This window comes from Mercenaria mercenaria, unplaced genomic scaffold (assembly GCF_021730395.1).
Source record: "Mercenaria mercenaria strain notata unplaced genomic scaffold, MADL_Memer_1 contig_768, whole genome shotgun sequence".
NCBI lineage: Eukaryota > Metazoa > Mollusca > Bivalvia > Venerida > Veneridae > Mercenaria > Mercenaria mercenaria.
In genome coordinates, this window is record NW_026463668.1 from 37,736 (window position 1) to 59,759 (window position 22,024).

At 33.7% G+C, this 22,024-nt stretch overlaps 1 protein-coding gene across 1 annotated transcript; it reads right to left on the reverse strand.

The window, feature by feature from the left end:
- Window positions 1-484: 484 nt before the first annotated feature.
- On the reverse strand, window positions 485-10,502 carry LOC123544270 (NPC intracellular cholesterol transporter 2-like). Its single transcript, XM_045330337.2, has 4 exons — window positions 10,369-10,502; window positions 9,982-10,086; window positions 853-1,022; window positions 485-642 (listed from the first exon to the last, which is right to left on the reverse strand). The coding sequence occupies exons 1-4, from the start codon at window positions 10,448-10,450 to the stop codon at window positions 550-552; spliced, it is 450 nt and encodes a 149-aa protein (XP_045186272.1). The 5' UTR covers window positions 10,451-10,502; the 3' UTR covers window positions 485-549.
- Between the last annotated feature and the right edge of the window lie 11,522 nt (window positions 10,503-22,024).

A 22,024-nucleotide genomic window follows, 5' to 3' on the forward strand; every position in this document is an offset into this window, starting at 1 on the left:
AGAGAAAAAAATGGGACTGTGAAAATTGTCCGATGTTCAGAGGATTCCGTTTTTCGGAGGGCCCAGTTTTCGGAGTTTTTAATGTGAATATGACTCTTTCCTAAAATCTCTCCGATATCTGAACTTCTCGAAATTTCTCTGAACGACTTTAAATGTGTGCGATTGAAATTTTATATCTCGTTCACAAGGACGTGTTGTTTCCTTTTCGACTTTACATATATGTCTATGTGCAGTTTATTCAGCAGTAGTTTCTCGATATACTTACTGAAAATGTTAGCATCTATCATTTACTATGTTTTTGGTTTCGTTATTCATTTCAAGAGATGTGGAGTAACATGCTTTTTAGATGTCTCTTATCAACTGAAACCTTACGATATAACTACATAATCTTTTCTTTATCGAAACAGGAAGTCCTGATTGTTTTAACTCTCTCTTTAATTTCACTCTTTTTTCTTCATATATTAAACCATAATACAAGTAATCTCTTGTTAAAGAAAGGTAAACAGCAATGCTTGTGTGATTTCAAGAGTGCTCTTTAATGATTTTATCTTATACAATCTCGACTGGAAATACAAAGCATATGATATCCGGATCATTGGGATCATCTCCAGTCTTCACTTCCCATTTAGCAGCTACCCGTGACTACAATAGAAAACAAAGTGCTTAAAAAGCATGTGATGATTATGATAAACTACATTTGTTTTTAAGATTGTTCATAATTATTGCAAATTGCCATTTATCATCATCACAAAGTCACAAATTTTCAAATGCATGCTCTGCTTCTAATGGCTGCATAAGGTTGAAGAATCTACTTATGAAAATACATATAACAATATGTATATTTCTACATACCGGTCTTGCTAAAGGGCAAGTTACAGTAATTGTATAGATCTGTGCCAGGCCAGCTTGTATTGGACATTTCAAATCATTCGTACACGCATCAAACGTTGGAACAGACCATTTATCATTAAGTCCAGTTGTAACAGAGCTTGCAAAATTGAAAGCTCTTTTATGATTCGCCCCTGAAAGGATATGAAATCATTTTGAAACCAAACAATAGTTAATGCGTTACAATTTTAACAGTTCCTGTAAATGAGAAAAGCCCCAAACTGTTCATTATGTGAAAGAATTGACAAATCGATGCGCAACGCAGTTTAGTTTGAGTCTTTTCTAAATTGAAATACATCCTCATGAAAAAGATTTTCATGATATTATAGAAATGTGGATTATTGACTGAGAAACCTTACAGCTTCATTTAAAAATTCTGTAACACGGTTTATGCATTTTATTTCTTTTCTTCTGCGCAAAAGTAAACAAGGAAGCTTTAGAATTCTAAATACATTTGAAATTGTTACATTGTAAAGACAAATGTTATTTTCAAAGAAAAAATCCCATGAAAATGGCAAAATACTGTTTAACAAAAAGTTACATAACGTTCTACTTGTTTCTGTTATGGCCGAATTTTGTTTGAGAACATCAAACTAAAAACGAAATTTCAATTTTAATTGCATCTGGTGTTTACAAAACTTAAAATGAATCTCAGAACTATAAATTTTGTAAATGTCTAAAATGTCTAACAGATTCATTCAGAAAAATGAGCGTCTTATCCTGTTATCAAAATATATTTTATCCTTATTGCTAGTTACTAAGTACATTAACAGTTTCACGTAACTAAGAGATCTTATCTTAATAGCTCTTTCTCTCCTTATCTTTTAGTAGAAAGATGATATTACAATGTAAATTTTTATGGGTATGAGTTGCATTGGATTTAAATAAATGTCGAATATGCATGGCATGAGAAAGATAGGCCAGTAATATTTGAAGCATATTTTTTAATGTATTATATTGATCTGAACTGGGCGGTAGCAGTAGTAGCAGTAAACAAACGTGAATAGTGCAGTAGCAGTGACAGTAACAGTAACAGTGGCAAAAACGTGAAATTCGCAGTAGCACTAGAAGAATAAGCACTTAGTAGTAGAAAAATCGTGAAACAAGTTGCAGCAGTAAGAGCAAACATACGAACTTTGAAAAGACAATAGAATCAATGGCATTAGAAAAATAAGCAGTAGCTGAAGCAGTAGAAAAATAGCCAACGGACAGAACTCCCCCAACACCCCCCTGAAGAGCTATGTGGGAAGCATCAGGCATCGTCCGCAACAAAGAAGAAAAAAAGCAAATAACTCTATGTTGTTTTCCTCTCATACTTTTACTTCGCCCAGTGGACTATGAAATTGAAAATCGATTCTGAATTCAGTAAACTCGGTTACTGATTTTATAGAACAGTATTTATAAATAAAAATAACCTTAGAGGTTTAAGACAAATAAATATATGTGAAATATGAAACGATTGATTCAACTAGTATTGCACAGAAAAAACTAGTCATTCAGTATATATATGAGAATATACATGCGTAATAATGGGTTTTATGTTGCCGTTTGTGCATAATAAACCTGTTTATTTTTCATGGACCCCTGTTCCAGTAAGGAGGTCGCGACGAGAACAGTATTTCAGTATTTAGTCGCGCGTTAGTTATTTCCCTTTGTATTTTGGACGAAATTTATAATGAAAAAAGCGTGAATATTGTTTTTGGATTTGCTACGTTTGCATGGCCATTTCAATCCTCGTCAGCAATGAAACAACATAGACTTTCACTGAATTTATCCCACCCGCCCATGCCCATATTTGTTGATATTGTTTATAACTTTATTGTGAATCAGAAATCTTTGCTGCTTCTGTTCATCTTTTTTCAGGTTTCTGCTTAGTAGATCTGTTTCAGATCATAGAATACGCCATAAGGGAACAGGACAATAGCAAAAAGTGGTATTCCCACAAACAACACACACAGCTATGTAGTGACTGATCAATAATTTGGTCATGTAATAAAGTTTAAGATCATTCTTTGAGAGGATGTATCAATAAAGTTTACGATCATTGTATCCATAAAGTTTACGATTATTCTTTGAGAGGATGTATCAAAATAATGACATGGATTTTGTGAGATTAATGCTATGAGAACTACTTTAGAAATGAAATGGAATACCCATACCATCAGATACTTTAGTATTAGTGCTGTTAGTAAATGTTGTTCGTAAATGTTCTGTTGAACGCCAGAAACGTAAACGGATATATATATGTTAACGTTATTATTTGTCGCGGCTTTATAACGTTTTCATAGAATATTGATTCTAATTTGAAAATGCACTGTGGGAGTAATAAAAGAGTACCAAAGACATATATATTAATTTTAAAGTAACAGTAATACTCGGGAGTAATATTTTAATTCAGAATGGTATCAAGTAAATTGAATAGTCATGTTTGTGTTAGTGTTCTGTGTAGTGAAGGAAATAGCCTATTAGCCTTGGTTAATGGTACGCCAATTTGAAAAGCTGTCTACCACCGACCATGGTTTATATTTGTTCGAGGAAAATGTCATGAACCTTACCAGTGTTAGCAGAAGCCTTGTCATAGTTTGTCGGCGTATAAGTCTCAATTGTGGGTCTGCACTTGTGTTTTAATGAATGCTTACAATCTCTCGGCCGAAACTGGCTAGAAGCCACTAAATAATTCGGTCGAGGACTTTGGGCCAAGGCATTCGTAGAATACTGTTTAAATATGAGTTCATTATAACTAATTAAAAACAAAATGGCATTCCAGCATAGTCGGATGTGCTTTATAAGTCACTGTGTCATTACCTGACGTCGAAGGTGGACCTCAATTTGTGTTATTAGGTGACGTCATGTGTTGTAGGCATAGGATTCAATAGTCTGGAGACTCGACGTGATATCAGTTTTCAGTTACTTTGCTCAATGACTGGTCTGCTATAGACATCTTGGTCGCATGTTTTGCTCGCCCCCACGATACGTGAATTTTTCATTTGACTGTACATGCCTTCGTTTCACAGTGCAGATCTGTCTTATGGACCTTTGTTGCATTAATGGTCAGTGACATGAGTAAAGTGTACCAATATTACCTGTATTTATTTTATGCTTTCCAGTGAATTATAGAGTTTTCTTAGTGAAATAAAAGTGATAATCCACAGTTTTAAAACAGTAGATTATCATTTTATTTTTTCACTGTTTTTGCCGAACTAGTTCCGGTTCTCTGTCGCAATTAACGTCAAATTGTATACCGAGCGTTATGAATACCGGGGACCATAATGACGATGACGTTGTTAAAATGACGTCATTTGTGTTATGCTTTCTGTTGATATTTCCCGCGATTTTCGACGTTTTATAAATTACGCAACAAAAGTAGAGTTTTACACATGAAATAAAAAGAAAATTTGTTTGTGTCAGTGAAATATCAATTTTATTTCACTCTTGAGCACCAAAAAAGTCATTTTCACTCGTGGCTCAGCGACTTTTCAAATATTCCAACATCTGATGATCCTTTTACTGTATTTTTAAGTTTTTGATTATTAACGAAAGTTTTAATATCTAAATAAGATAGCATTGTTATCCCTTGAATCGTTTTGTGTGTTGTAAACAAAAAAAAAAAAAAACAACAAAAAACTCAAATTAAATCCAGATTTCAAGACGCATACTAATAATCAAACTCTGTACACAGAGCGCCTACTTCATCCGATTTACATTCGGAACATTTTCACGCGTTTCGAGCTTTATCGTGTGTTAAACATGGGACTGTTGAACCGTCCAAATACAGAAAATACAGGAATTTTTGTACGCGCGTGCGTCCTAATACAGAAAATACAGGATTTTTGTACGCACGTGCATCCAAATACCGTAATATATTGTACGGTCACGTGTTGCAAATGAACGTTCGCGATTGGATAAATAAAATAGGTATAGAATAAAATGTACTATCCCGGATATGAAAATACCAAAAATTTCCTATAGTAAGATTATATAAAAAAGCGGCGATAGGAAAAAACGGAATAGTACCCAGATTATATGTGTAAATGCACAACTGCACATGCATAATATTCATGAATTTAATCTGTTGTAAATAGCAGTTTTGAATTTAATCCTTCGGACTTTTGGCTTTTAGTTTATGGATCCAGAAAGTTTCTTTACAGAGACGGTCAATATTATTTTTCACAATATCAATCGGCATAAATAAGAAGTCATTCATACAATGATTATTTGCATTAAAGTGTGTAGCAACATTGGAAGAGAATGCAGAGTCAATGAAATTACATATATCAAATTTGTGGCTGTTCATACGTTTGGAAACAGGTTGCATAGTTTGTCCAACGTACTGCATGTGGCACTTTTTGCATGTTATTAAGTACACTACGTTTTTAGTTTGACAGTTCATGTTGTGACGTAAATTGAATGTCTCCTTTGTAACGTGACTAGTAAATGATGTCCCAGTATTAATACATTAATACGCGGGCAATGTGAACAACGGTTTCTTTTACAACTTTCAGATACGCAAATGTTCGCACTGTTTTTTTTTTTTTGTTAGTCCATTCTTTGAAATAAAATATAAATTACTACATAAATCTTCTACATATATGTAGTTTGTAATACGTCATTTAAAAGCACGAGATTCATCTTACACCCCGGATTTTTCCAGCACCGGTAAAAATACGGAACTCCCCGTCTGGTATGCAAGAAAGATACTTTTGTACTCTAATAACTTTTATGTACAGTTAGTAGCTTTTCCCCCATTCTGCAGCCATCGCTGGGGATAATTGTTCTCTCGATTTATTCAAATTTTATCTTACTTATTTAATGTAATTTATTTGTACCTTTGCAGTGTCGCTTGGGCAAATGAAATTAGGTTATTTTCAATATACATCTTTAGCTGTTTGTGAAGTATGTGCATTTTAAACATTATCTCACCTTGCCATTTGCCATTAGATATTTTTAAATAAAGTCTCTCCTATGCTACTACTGCTATAGCATCTGCCGAGTTCATTTCTTTGCTACTGCTGCTACTTCTCCGCCAATATCACAAATATTTTACCGCTATTGGTACTGCTTTTTCTGCCGCTGACACTGCTGCTACAATCAAATCCATATTGTTTGTATAACTAAGACAATATTTTATAGAGCGAGAACAAAGGACATAAGTCTAGCGAATTTCGCATCACGAAGTGTAGGCACCAAAACTTTTGCTTTATCCTGCTGTTACTGATGAAAACCTTGAATGTTACCAATTGCACAAATTAAGATAAATTGTAGAAATGCATACAAACAATCCCAAGTGTCTGAACGAAATTCTACAGATAAACCCTAGTGATAAAGAAAAGATAAAGATCCAACAGCGAAAGTGAGTTAAGCTTCTGAACGAAAAAGAGCGACAACGCGTTGTTGAAGTGCACAAGTGAAGAATAAGCTTAATTTACTGGAATGATAAAGGGCGCATTCTTTGAGTTTTGTTGGTCATTTAAAAAGCAGCAGGATGTATAGTGCAGCAGGCAGAATGCAAAAAATTCTTCCGAATGATCATTGTCTAAGCCAGATGAATTTTTTGGATAACTACACGTGCAATACATTAATTTTGAAGAGATTCAAACTGCTTAATGGAACGGTTATATGGTTACCCTTTACCCACTTGTTATTTACTTTCAAAACAACTCTAATGAACAGATACATTTTAGCTATGTACACATATCAGAAGTCCTAAACCACAACGCAGCAATATCATCGATAGACTTTTGAAAGGTGTGAAAGAAATACTTCCATGCCTAAAAGAAGTCCACTTTTGAACAGACTCAACGTTGTCCCTAAATAGAAAGAAATTAAACCATGTTTAACCTAATGAACAGTTTTGAATGCTGTATGGGGCGCATGCGTCATGGCATTACTTTGAAAGCTACCTTGGCAAAGACAGTAGAAACAAAGAAATCAAACCCTGAAAAGATTCTATTCAAATCAATGCAGTTGTTGGAAGTGTGGATGAGACAATAGCGACCAGAAATACCTCCTTTGCATGCACGGCAAGCTTTAATGGTACATTCAAAGTCGACTCTGGGAAAAATCGTAAAATAGAAACTAGAAGCAAAGAAGAAAAAAGGTCGATAGAAAACCCAAGAAAGAATTGCTGGATCACAAGAGTGATGACATCAGTCAACATGATGATGATCCTTTAAACACAGCAAACGAAGAAGAAGACAAAAGTGAGAAAAGAGAGAAATAAGCCGAAACAATGGAAATAAACATGCGTCGTGACATTTCCATCGGTGTTTTTGTTGCGGCAATGTATGATAAGAAATGTTACATTGGAAAACATATTGAAGATGAAACAGTCACGTAATTACGTTTTATTGTACAATTTGACAAGATCGAAGAAAATGTATGTGGCTACCTGTAGAAGATAAAGTGTGGATTCTAGAAAAGGATATTCTGTTGATGATAGAAGATCCAACGGCAATGAGGAAACACAGGAAGGATATTTACATTTCTGGCAAAGTTCTTGAGCTCGTTGAAGACGTAGTTGAATCCGCAAGCAACATTTGCCAAACGTTCATATACAGATCGCGAACGATGAAGAAGAAGAAGAAGTTCATATACAGATCACGCGGAAACCCCATTTTCCGTTTTTCCGCGGAGGAAAAATATTGCAAAGCGAGGAATTCCTCTGAGTACTGCATAAATCTGGCTCGGAGTACCGGCAATTATTGTTTTAGCGGAATTTCGCCGAGTCTCTTCGAATAATTACTTGACGGAACTCTAAGTTGAAATTAAACGGGTTACGCTATAATCAATAGCGATATTATGGCAACTCAAAAGGATAATCAAATATCTACAAGTAGATGTACGCTTCGGTTTAACACGTCACATTACCAATATCGTCTCGTTAATAAGGTATTCATAAAATACAGTCTGTTAATTAAATGTAATATTTACGTAATAAAAGAAAACTGCATCATTTCGTGATTTTATATTTGTTTAAATCCAAATTTGCTGTTTATACATTTTTACACAATATAAACAACGTTCTTTTTGTTCAACTCTCACTTCCAAAGTAAAGCTGTCTTTCTTTGTTTCCACCATTAATGAAGAGCATGGAAATCATAGAAATCATTTAAATAGACATAAGACACAGTGTATACGAAATAAATGTACAATTGATTACAGATGTAGTTGGGATACAAAATGTGTATAATTACATGCAGATAAATATCCGTATTTAATCATTTTGTTTTGCAAAATAAAGTTTCATATTCACTCTTTGTATTAAGGAATAAATCTTGTAAAATGGAGAAATGTAAGTATCAAATTAAGTCTGTGCAATACTAGAACGTTATTAATATATAACTTTGTTGTTGATGGAAGCAGTAATGAGCAAACCTTCTCGGCATAAAAACCGTACCAGATCAAAAGCAATATTCGAAATGAAATATCAAGACTATTACGATGTGCAAATTATGCAACAAATACCTTAATGATATTATTATTATTTGTTTTACACCCTGGCCTCGTCGCTCAAACAATATGATGTGAAGCCGCGAAACATTTCAATAACTTGTAAGTCAGGAAAGAATGTTTCGTGTTAGAAAGCCATCTATCTGGCTAGTGAAATTCGGCAGTTCTAGCTAGGTGCCCGCCCGTGAAGAAGCAATGCAAGGAGGGGTTCCTTGGGTCTTTCTCTACAAACGAAAGCTGGAAAATCGTCCATGGCCTATAATGTAGTACTAGTGACGTTAAATCTAACAAAACAAATGCAAATATTTGGTAGTTTGACTCGATATGGGCTAACAGCCGATAGAAGAACGTATGCAAATATAAAACGTCTGTAGTACTAGTATATTAACATGTAAATAACGGTGACTAGATATTAGTCGTATTTATATTGAAATATTCGACTTCAAATTTAGCTACTATTAACGGCTTGTTTGTTTTCGTTTCAACGTATATCCATGTCACATGCAGATCAACTTGAGCTCTTCAATTTTCGTGCACCCATAGTCGAAAAGGCGATGTTTTGGCAGACGCGAATCCACAGCGTGATTCCATACACATGCTTGGAATTGCATTCGTTTGCTATTCTGTAATTGTGGGATTTGATGTACCCTTCGGGCCGATGCGGGCATTTTTCCGATTGTTTAGCCCAAGCTGCAGCACTGGCTTCTGATCAGATATTGTGTTTTTCCTACTGATTCCATAACACACACAACAAATGCCGTCTATTCTCTGGCAACATCTTCTTGCTATCCTGAATCGTCTCAAATGACTTTGATGCGGAATTTTCCATACTTAAGAACTTTGATGGCTGCGCCCTTTTCAATGAAATTGCAACATGACACATTGTCACATCCAGATTACGCGTGAACTGCTAGTAGATCGTCATTCAGGTCACAAAAGAATCGTCCATTAACCCTTAGACGTAACAGCACAAACAGCTGCGGCGTTCCATAAAAGCTCCCAAAGTATTACAGTATATTCAAAATAGTGACATTATGTCATTGATAAATACATTCCCTTGAGGTTGATAAGTACTAGTACTGAAATCTTCTTTACATTAGTTATCAGAAGATTTTCCGACATAATTGTGTCATCATTAGGGCAAATTTAGTCTTATCATCAGAACAAAAAATCACAGGTATAGTAGAGAAAAACTATTCAGGTAGATGTTAATATGAGAACGAAACGCAAATTACATTGCGACACGGAATTTTGTCTTAATTTTGAGTTGTCCTTATCAAGAATATTAATGTCCTTTCCTTCCTATGGACTAATAAACACTACATAAATTATACTACATTAAAAGTTTATTCATAAACACTCGCAGAAGTTTAACTTTAAAGGCACAAGTTGTTCTGTGTATAATTTGCTTTGTGGTTCCAAGTAGCAGGACGACTGTTGGGATATATTATATTAGATCTATAGATATTCTGGTTGTAAACCGTATTAAAGCAGAAGCATCACATTCAATCTGTTTGACCTCTGAAAAAAACTTGCCAATCATCCAATGGCCCAAATAACTTTCATCTTAAAACCATATGCAGTTACTACTATATAATTTTATAATAAATAAGTATGTAAAATCATATGTGATAGTAAGCTTACTTGCTGTAAAGTTTATCCTGGCAGTATAGTTTTGCAGCTGGTGAATGATACATGGTGTTGCATCACACGGTTCCAAAAGGATTGAGTGTATTATTGCAGAAGAACCTTCAAAACAATGTGAAATATTTTACATTTATTCATAGACAAAGTATGCTATTTCGTTTTAATTTTGTTTAAAGGGTCAATTTTTTTTCATTTTCCGTGTTTTATCAATGATTATTTTCTTACTTTCTTTCTCTATATTTACTACTTCTTTACGTTTCTATTCTACGATTTTTGGACATTTTTTTATTTTCGAATGCAAGAATCGTATTGTTACTAAAATGAGGAAAACCTATAATATAACTAAAAGTGTTACTTTTTACATTTAAAAATTAGTATACGTACCACAGTCAGCATAATTTAGTAGCTGGATAGATATGGAGCATGGCACAACACTCAACACAAATAAAATATAAACCTTTATCATTTTGTACACTTCTTACGCTAGAAGATAACCAAATTAATCCCTGCTTATGAAACACAAGAGAGTCGTGTGGCAATAGATAAAGAAGGACTGTTATATAGTAAGTGTGAGGGATGATGAAAAATTACATAAAGTTTTCTTCTACTAATATCGTTAAGGTCAATCGTCATCTAGCGGAACGTCATTACGCTATAAAATGTCTTCCATAACAGGAAGGGATATAACTACTGCCTAATTTAAATATATTTTCTGATATATTCGTTTCCATCAAAACGAAACGGACGCCTTGAAGCCATAAAAATAATATCTATTTAAGATTTTAGTAAAACCATGGCAGCCGCTAAGATTTTGTCAGCATTTGACCGTATTCATGTCTAGCATTCAGATAAAAACTTCAACCGTTTTTATCGGTATGTGTATTTTTTCAAATTTGAATAACGTCAATATATCTCTTTCATTTTCAGCTTTAGCTTGAAAACTAATCTGGGTGATAAAAATGAAATGAAGTTGAAAGAAAGATTGGTGCCGTTTCCAAAACTTTTACGCAAAAATTTAGAACAAGGCTCCCCCGAAACATGACAGCTTAATCTGTTTTAAAACGGCACAATAGAAAAAAAACAAGGAAAGAAACCTGCAAAAATACACGTTAATATGAATAATATCAACAAACAAAAGGAGAGCGATAACAGTGAACTTTCGCGTTTTAACAATTAACTAACTGCTAACGTCATCTTTTTTTTAAATCATATTTGATTGCTCTTTGTTTCATACATAAAATATACAAGCATAATTACCTTTTTAAACAGAATAAAATAAAGAAAAATGGGTCAGGCTACAAGTTATTTCAACATCGACATATTGACATATTCAGCCTTTCCCACAATGTTAACTTTCATCTTCCTTATTAATGAACATTTTAAACCTTGGTCAACATATTTTGGGACAGTTATGAGTTACTTTGGAAAAATTAGTGCTTGTAAAAAATAAAATGTTGACGATAATGATTATTCCTGGCTAATACTGATTTTTAAGTTGGTCGAAATATACACAGACAAAATGACATGAAGTTAACCACAGACGTTAAAAATATGCGGACATAAAATAAATAAATTATTGCACTTATGCATTATTTTATTTATTTATTTTTTTTTTTGATAACTATTATGTTGGGTTTACGCCGTTTCTCACCAACCTTTCAATTATGTCACATCGGTCTGCTTACACAACCTGTCTTTAAAGTTTCAAACCAGCAGGCTCTCTCCGTAAGAAACTGACACCTTTCCTACTTCGTGGAGCACTGTAGCTAGTCGGGCTTGAATTAACATCTCCGGATTCCGGGAAAAGTTTTATTTAACTATTTATGAAACAGTTGAAATGGGCTTTAACTAAATACAGAAAATTATTAATAATGCAACAAGCTGTAAATAAAGGCTGCAAACAAGTCCTACAAACAGACAATGTGAACTTCGTTGAAAAACGCGGGAAAAAGACGTAACGTTATAATTGTGATTAAGCTTTCCAATTTCATAGCATAACGAGCGGTAAGATGTTTACTAATAATAAGAAGTATGTTTTTTCATTACGTTTTTGTTTAGGTAATATGTTTTCAGATATACAAGTGTGACAATAAAAATCGGATAGAAATTGGAACATGTTATATTTTCTGGTCCTTCGGGATCATTGATTTCAACTCATTTCGATTTGAAGATTGCATAGTGCTTAAGCCGGTGCTAGGAGGCGTGAGAAGTGTTAGATTTTCCGTTATGGCTCATGAACAGACTCTGCATTTTTCACTGTTTGCCTTGTTCTCGGTGCTTCCGAGGGATCTACTTTTCAGATTTTATTTACAAAATTAAAATAGGCTTAAAGTGAAATTTATGTTGTTGTATTTTTGTGATTAACTTCTCTTTCCCTAATCCTTCGGCGAATAATCAGAGTACTACTTGAAAATTACATCGCCGTATAGGTTTCAACAAACCTGTCATATTAAATTAAAATTAATTACTTTTTTAATTGAATGGACGCCCCAAAACTAAATTAATCGCCTTAAAAAAAGGCAACGTCAAAACTGTTTAAGGTTAGGCTTAAACGTGAGTTTTCGATGCTGTTTGCGTAAAAAGTGTGCATTTGACCTTTTTAATAATTGTACACCGGGTGAAGATCAGCTTTTGCTGTTATTTTAACTTTTTATCAAGGCTATAACTTGTTTTTGAACTTCCAGCTCATTACGCCTTCTTTACCTTAAACGGCAAAACAAATTGAATCTTTACAGAATATATTTAATATATTATCTGTGCACTAAAAGGAAGAAAAGTTACAACTTCTGTCCATTTACCTCTTTCCGGTCGCTGCAGGAATTAGTAAATAATGGGACGGGACTTGTCAAAGTATAGATTGTAATTTCATAAACTCAAATGCAAATATACATTCAGCATTTTGACATCTTACATTTGTCTTTTTAAAGGTGATAAAAGGTCGAGCTACATATTAACCTTGCTTATCAATAATTTAGAAATTAAGATGTCATAAAAGTTTTGAAATACTCTGGTTTAAATCTAAGCAACACAGTACATACATTAAAATATCAGCTATATCTTTGCAAAAGCTATTAGTAAAACATGGAATTCAAACAAAATAAAATTAGGACAATTATGATTCTATTACTGTGAGAATGCATAAGAAACGAAACATGATTTTGATGAAATGGTTCAACTGAAAAATATGAATGATATACTGTGAGTATTAATTAAGGAATCTACATTTCATAATTATCAAAATAGTAAAATTATTGCCACTATGGACAAAATAGTGTACGTATATTCCATGAAATTTGTACTTGGCTGAATATTAGATATTTGATTGTAGCATATTTTGAATATACGAAAAAGAAATTGCAACGTCACAAACACGTTGTCATAGGTTTCCAAATATTACCATAAGTTTGTAATGTCTAGTACTATAATGTTATGAATCAAGCGATTTCATATTGGCCTTGTTGTTTGTCCGAGGGTTATCGTGTTGGCCCAAGACCGTAGGCCTTAATAAATTGTAGAACTACAAATCTTTCGTATACAAGCTTCAAATGTTGCACAAGTAAGGAGTGAATATTGTTGTTTTCAAGAGTTATTTAATTATCTTCAATACTTTTTAAATCATGAAATTTTACATACATATGGACCGCCCCTCTTATATTCTTGTACTTATTGCCCATTGGCTTTGAGAACATATGATAGCCTGTATTGCTCTTTCAAAAAGTGCGAAGGACTCACCAAGTTAATCCAATGTTCCGCACCGAAATGTACAAAAACAGTGGATATACGTGATATGTATATTTATAAATTAGCACTCGCATGAAAAATAAATCTAATGAGAAAGACCCTTTCCCCACACTCACGGGAAATAATATACATCTTTTTATGTTTTATCAGTTCTTGTCATGCATGGATTCATAAAGCACAAGCATACACTTTATTGTTCCATCGATGGCTGAGAAAAGACAAGGGTGATCTCGGCAACAAAAGTGTTACAGTAACTTAGAAATAAAATCTGAAAAGTAGAAAAAACTCAGGTTGGAAAGAAAAATTTGTAGCGGTGACACTGTTTTTTGTCAATACTGTGAACTACTGACAATATGCACCATTCGTAAGAACGCTTATGGTGATAAAAACATTTTTGTTTGTTTGAACAATATATTAATAAGTTTTGAAAAGTCACCAAAAGTGTATTTAAATCGGATATACGTTCTGCCATTTAAAACACGTCATGTCTGACAATTAGAAGTTATCGCCACAAAAGCAGAAACTCTCGTTATTATTGAAACAAGAGCTTGTAGAACACAAAATGCCCATCTTTATTAAGTTTCGTGATCCTAGGCCCAAGCGTTTTCAAGTTATCGTCCGGAAACGGTTTAATTGTTTCGGTTCGCTGTGACCTTAAAATCAAAAGGGGTCATCTGCTGGTCATGACCAACCTCCACAAAAGTGTTCTTGAGTTAATCAGGAACCATTTTAAATGTTCCGGGTCACTCTGACCTTAAACTTTGACCTACTGATCTCAAAATCAAAAGGGGTCATCTGATCGACTTCCATATAAACGTTTATGATCCTACGTCCAGACGTTCTTGAGTTATCATCCAGAAACCATTCAACTTTTCCGGGTCACTGTGACATTGACCTTTGACCTACTGACCTCATAATCATTAGGGTTCATCTGCTGGTCAAAATAAAATTTCCTATTAAGTTTCGTGATCTAGGCCAAAGCGTTCATGAGTTATCATCTGGAAACTGTTTAATTTCGAGTCACTGTCACCTTGACCTTTGACTTTCTGACCTCAGAATGAATAGGGTCATTAGCTGCTCATGACCAACTTCTCTATCAATTTCCATGATCCTATACCTAAGCATTCTTGAGTTATCATCCGGAAACCATTTAACTGTGACTTTGACCTTTTAAGCATTTTTGAGTTATCATACGTAAATAGACTGGTCTACAGACCGACCGACCCACGTCTAAAAGCAATATACCCCTCCTCCTTCGAAGAGGGGCATAAAAAGAAATAATAAAAAAACACAGTTTCAAATTTTCATGCGTAAACGTTTTTGTAGACTAGCCACTAGACTGATAATAACTATATTTCTATATTTTTCCCTTTTTTGACAAATTCAATTTCATAGAGACAAAAGCCAGTCTATTTTAGAGATTTTCACACAGGACTGATGTTGAAATTATATTGGACATAGGATATAGACCGGCTCAGTTCACTACATTCAATCATAAAAATGTAAAAAAATATATCATAGTCTAGGAGCTAGTCTAACGTTTTTGGGATTAGTACTAGTCCGACTGGGATTAGTCCGATTAAAATATAATTTTGGCCATAAAATCATAGTCATTTAAATTCAAAATATACTAAAAGAATATATAATTAATACAAGGTTCTCGCAAAACTACCAAAAAAAAAAAACCTTTCCGAAAATGTGTTGAATTGAACATCCTTAATATTCTAAGAAAAGAACGCAAATTATCAGTCACAAGAAACAAATTTTACAATTGGCCACCTAGCCAGCTGATCTTATTGTAGATAATACGGACTACGCATAATTCATATTTAACCCGGGCGCCGTGCGAAAAATTAGTCTCCAATTTTCCTTGCGTTTTTAGGCATCGTAAGTGGCTATGGGTTACGGCGTATATTTTCACATTATATACGATCATCGTGCCATTTTCTGTACAGGCTCACTGGAGAAGGCCGGAAGAAATATGTATGGACGCTGCGCGGAGATTATACGGAAATCGTGTGATATCGTCCAGTCTCCGCAAGTTTCCCACGGAAACTCGGTAACTGCAGAGGCGGCTGCGCGAAGAAGATACGGCACGGCGAAGTTAGATAACCATATGAATAATATTTTGCCCATATCAAGGTCACCACAAGGCAATGGTGCCGCCGCTGTAGGGATGCCGTGCGATATTTGCTCAATATCCGTGCGATTTCACAGGTATTGCACGGGCAGCTAGCGACAACCTTACCTTGCGGCAACTGTGCGAGGGCAGTGCGAAGGTCTCCTACAAGTCTACAATCTCCGTGCGATTTCTTTTGGGCACCAAGTCCACGGAAAATCGTGCGTTTGCTGCACGATCAGCGCGCGGCCTCCTAATGATGTCCGTGTGGGGACTTGCGATATGTCTCCGGGCTACGATTTGTTCAAATTTGTATAACTTTTTGCTAAACAAAATCGTAGAGACTGCGGCGCCGTGAATCCATTCGAAAATCGCACTGCCGCCTCCTGCGTCCTCACGGAGGCCACAAGGAAAGGAGGATACGGACAGTCTACGGGCTCCGCAGACCAAATGTGAATTAGGCATACCTTGCAAAGGATGCCATCTTAGTGGAATAACTACTATTTATTTTTGAAGCTTACATCATTTCAAGTGCCTGGTTGCACACTCTTAGCATAAGTATGTCATTAATTGTCAATATGCGTGCTAAATAAATCATGTAATGTCTTATGATTATACACATGAATGGAGCTGATTAATTTTGTCAAAATTATTTTAAGTGTATACACTGTTTGTAGCAATATAATATCGTAGTTTTTATCATTTCACTATTCATGTGAAAACCGGTTCCATGAAAATTTGCTTCTGAAAAAATAAGATCTTATAGGGGGCTAATGACAAATTAAAGTCATCAACAATTTTGTTGCCTTCATGAAGCAATAATCGACTGAAAAAGAGACTAATTGCCTAAAAGCCTATGACCTACAGTCTTCAGGCGAGACTTCACTTACTATTAAAGATACCTGCATTGGAGCCATCTTGTCTGTCTCGTAAAGACAAACAGGTTTTAGAACACTTGTTGGGGGTGTGGGGGAGGGGGGGGGGAGGTATAAGTCAAGGCTAGGTTTTGCTGAGGTCTCATTGTGATAGTACTTTTTGACATTTTGGTAGAAAGATGGAAGGCAATTTTGTATTTGGTGAAGTAAAACTTATTTTTAGTGTGAGTAATAATACCAGGTCACAGCAGTGTGATATAAATCTAATCCTGCAGTATGTAAATGGAATAAAATATCTCTGAGAAGATAAATGATCCTTACCTTCAGTTTCGTTTTATGTCAGTTTAAGATCCCGTCATGTATGAGAACGACGTGAGTATACTAGTACAGGATATACAGATTAAAGTAACTCTGTAGGGTAATGGCCTCTAAAAGCCACATGGCTCCAGTGCTACCAGACTTGTAAAACCTGTGGTAGAACTTTCACACACATATATAAGATTGAAGTCACAATAGTTTGTTTCTGATGTTTATTTAATTTCAGGTAGTTAAAGAAAGTCTTTTAATACAAGTAATTTTATTGTCTCAGTGTCCATCTTTCAAATAATATTTAGCTACTGTAAAATGTTAAGAACTAATTATGTTTGAGTTGTCTTTCATGAAATCTACATATTTAGAAGGTAACCTAACGAGGCATAATGGTATTTTGACTTACGTTGGCAGAACCACGGTTGGTGGCTCTGCCGCCTTGCCTCCCCGAATGTCTAGTACATAGACCTTTTATATGCACCGGCCAGACTGTTGATTACCAAATTAAGATGTAGTTTTCCTGGTGTTATGTCTTAACCTGCCCAGAGCTACGCTAACTTGTCAGTTTAATATTTCAACATTTTAAAACAATAGCCTAGCACCCTTTTTTGCAATTACATTACAACTCAAACTATTGAACGTTTAAATTAAGGAATTTGTATCCTTAATTCGATTGACTTAAGTATTCATTTGTTCTTAACAGAACGTTCGAAATTTTAAAAGATATAACACAAACCTTAAAACACTTCTAAAACTTGGTCTTACACGTCCCGTTTAATATTAGATCCCTAAACTAAAACTCCCATAAAGTTTGATTCATTGCTAAAAGCTTCAATCTTATCAGTGCCAGGTAATGTCATGTAAGATTGTCATAAGATCGATAAAACTAACGTATCACTGGAGAGCTTCAAGTACCTTTGCATCATATTTAAAGCTAAGCGTATTTAAGAAATAATTCCGGGCGTTCATTTTTTATGTTGATCATGTCATATTTTGAAAGAAGTTGGAACTATGTTGGCTTACTTGTCATGAGTTGTCTTCGTTGAACCTTAGTTAAACAATATCAGGAATGAAATGGTTTTTAAAATGTCTGGAAATTAAACTCACGATGGTTAAAGCTAGAACGGAATATAAAACTATATTAAGAAGTAAAAAATTCAACTATGATAAGAATCAAACAGACAAATTAGAGAAATTACTTTATAAAAATGCAAGAGAATATTGGAAGTTTTTAAAAAGTGTGGTTACACATGAAAAAACAACAAATATAACAGGGGATACTTTCGCAGCTTACTTTAAAACAATCAATAATCCCGAGTCAATGTTTTTCCTGCTTGAAGAGGATACAATTTATTTTAATGAACGCATTGTTAAAGGTGAAATCCAATGTATGTTCAGTGAACTAGACATAGAAATAACTGATACTGAGATATTTGAAGCATGTAAAGAACTGAACAATAACAGGACAGGCGGCCCAGACTATTTTATTAATGAATTCTTCAAATACGGTAATGTATATATTATCGAATACTTGAAAAATCTTTTCAACAAATTGTTAAATATATGCTATTTTCCTAATCAATGGTCTGAAGGGTTTATTATACCATTGTATAAAAAAAGGTAATCAATGTCTCCCAGAAAATTACAAGGGAATAACACTCTTAAGCACATTAGGAAAACTGTTCACCAGGGTACTAAATAAAATATTAAACAAATGGGCTGAATACTATCAAGTGTATGAAGAAGCACAGGCGGGTTTTAGAGAAAGCATAGGAACAGTTGACAATATCTTTATCTTGCACGGGTTAATAAATCATATGCTAAATGAAAATAAAAAAGTAATAGTCTGTTTTGTAGATTTTACAAGGCGTTCGATCATGTGATTAGAGAAAATATTTGGTTGAAATTGATCAAACTAGGAGTAAGAGGAAAAAAATTAAACGTATTAAGATCCATGTACACACATGTAAAATCAAGAATAAAGACATAAAATTCACTTAGTGAAAGTTTCATATGCACTCTAGGAGTACGTCAAGGAGATTGTCTTTCCCCTTTTCTATTTTCGATTTATTTAAACGATTTAGAGGAAACGTTCATGTTAAAAGGGTTTACAGGACTATGTATAGGAATGTTTAAACTTTTTATTCTATTATATGCAGATGACATAGTACTGTTTTCTGAAAATATTAACGAATTGCAAGAAGGCTTAAAAATTCTTAAAGACTGTTGTGAAAAATGGAAGCTTGTTGTTAATGTAAGGAAAACCAAAATCATGATTTTTCAAAAAGAAGGCAGGATAGAAAGAGGGTTATCAATATTATATGATGGCATAGAAATAGAAATTATTAAAATAATTACATATTTAGGGATAGTGTTTACTACAGGCGGCTCATTATCGGAAACATATGAAGCACTGTCAGGACAGGCATTAAAAGCAATTTTTAAACTTAAAAGCTATTTACAAAAATTCACTGACCCTACTGTTAAACACATACTTGACATTTTTGATAAACTGATTACACCTATATTAAATTATGGAAGTGAAATTTTATGACTATAGAAAATTGAAAATATACTCTTTTGCAAGAATCTTTTAGGCGTTAAGCTAGAAACACATAATAACTTAATGTATGGTGAACTCGGCAGGATGCCACTCAAATATAACAGAATAATCAGAGTCATAAAATACTGGTTAAAATAATTGAAAATGACAATAAAAAGTACATTAAACAAATCTATAATATGATGGTTAAAGACATTAAAAAAACAAATAAGAACAACTGGGCAAAATCTGTTAAAACTACATTAGAGAATTTAGGATATTACTATGTCTGGTTATTTCAAGGAGTAGGAAATGAAAATCTTTTTATTAGTGAACTTAACAAAAACTAAATGATACGTTTAGTCAAGACTGGAATGCAGAATTAAGTAATTCAACACGTGCCTCAACTTAAACATTGTTTCAGAATTTAGTTATAAGATATATTTAGATACAATGTACACTAAATATAAAAAATTTAGATATGCTTTGACAATGTCAAGAGTTTCGGCACACAGATTAGCAACTGAGACAGGACGATGGCATAAACCTAAAAAATTGAAAGAAATAAACGAAACGCTTATATTGTAATAAATTAGAAGATGAATTTAATTTTTTATTAGAATGCACACTTTTTAAGGAGCTTAGAATTTAGTATATACATCATATTATGGGAAAAGACCTAATATTCCAAAATTTGTTGAATTGTTGTCATCAGAGAGTCCGACAATAGTAAAAAAAATATATACCTTTAAAGCGTTTGAGGAAAGAAATACAACATTTTACTAATCACTTTTCTCAGTCTGTGCCAGTTTTACACTCATATTTAAACTAAAGCTTATCTCAGACTTAAAATATTGACTACTTGTTACTCTCGGCTATTATCTATTTTATTCGCAAAAGTTTGATAAACCACCTCATTCATAATTTTATATTACTTAATGCTGTCAACAGACCCAATACATAAACGGAAACTCAAATACCGGAACTCACAAATCTTATATAATTATCGCATCAGCCCATGCTATTGACAACTAGCATAAAGTTGAGAATCAGTATATATCAAATGTATTTTAGATATGATTACCATGACTGACAATCTGTGCAGACCAAATAGCTCATTTTCCAAAATTTAAATCCAATTTTACATAAACACGGAAGTAACTTCGCACATTTTATCGTAAATTAGTCAAATGTCGTAAAGTAGAATATTCTATATAATTGAATACGAATACCAAAAGTAGTAAATGTTGTCGTCATTATTAACGCTAGATGTCAGTTTAATTCACTGGTGCTTTGCATGTACTTATATTATATTTGCAGTCCAATATTTACAATATATCAATTTATACCACTGATGTTTTTCATGTATTTATATTATGTTTGCATTTATTTACATGACGTCAATCTATATCACTGATGTTTTTCATGTATTTATATTATGTTTGCATTTATCTACATGTTGTAAACTCATGGGCATATTGCCTGTTGTTTAAATAAACTATCTATCTATCTATCTATCTATCTACATCATTGGTATCTAACCCTTAAGAAATCCTTCTAACATGTTTCAAAACATTAGTACTTTAGTTTTTGTTTTGTTTTTGATACACATTGCCGCTTTTATTTTGTTTTGTCGCCGCTGCCTCCTGTCCATTGTGTTGTTTTTATTGTCGACCCCATGCTTGCTCGCCATGTATATGCCTGCTATTAATTTATTACCTCATGGGTAGTAATCTAGTATCATGGCGGGCATCAGTGGGGTCATTTTACAACTTCCAGCAGTTGGTCCGTGGCCATAAGAGATATACTGTAAATCTGACATTTTCAAAACGGAAATTGTATCATTTTTCTATTCTTTTGTATGTAAACTGTTGTTTCAACTTACAAACTCGATAAGAAGAGCAACTTTGAATATGACTGTATGAATAATCAGCTGTACGAATCGATCAATTACCTAAATACCGGTTTTAACTCTTTATTATACATAACGTATTTATTACTTCTGTGAGGTGACGTCGAACTAAGCCCAGGTCCTATGATTAGTCACGAAGACTGTTTATCGATACTTCACCAAAATATTCGTAGTATAAGAAATAAATTTGACTATACAAAAGATCAATATTTAGATATGGATATTCTGCGTTTTACAGAAACCAAGTTGGATGCAAATATTCAGGATAGTACATTACAACTACCGGGCTTTGATTACATGTTCAGAAAGGATATTACATGTCATTCTGGTGGTTCTAGTTTATATTTCCGCCTTTTTAAGACCTACAAGACTAATTAATCTAGAAAATATACTTCTCGAATCACTTTGGGTAGCAATTAAAGATAAAAAACATTCATATCTTTTATGTACAATTTATAGACCACCTCATTACACGGTTAAATTTTGGGACAAACTGAATAGATGTTTAGAAATATAGAAATAGCTTTAGAATCCAAACAGAA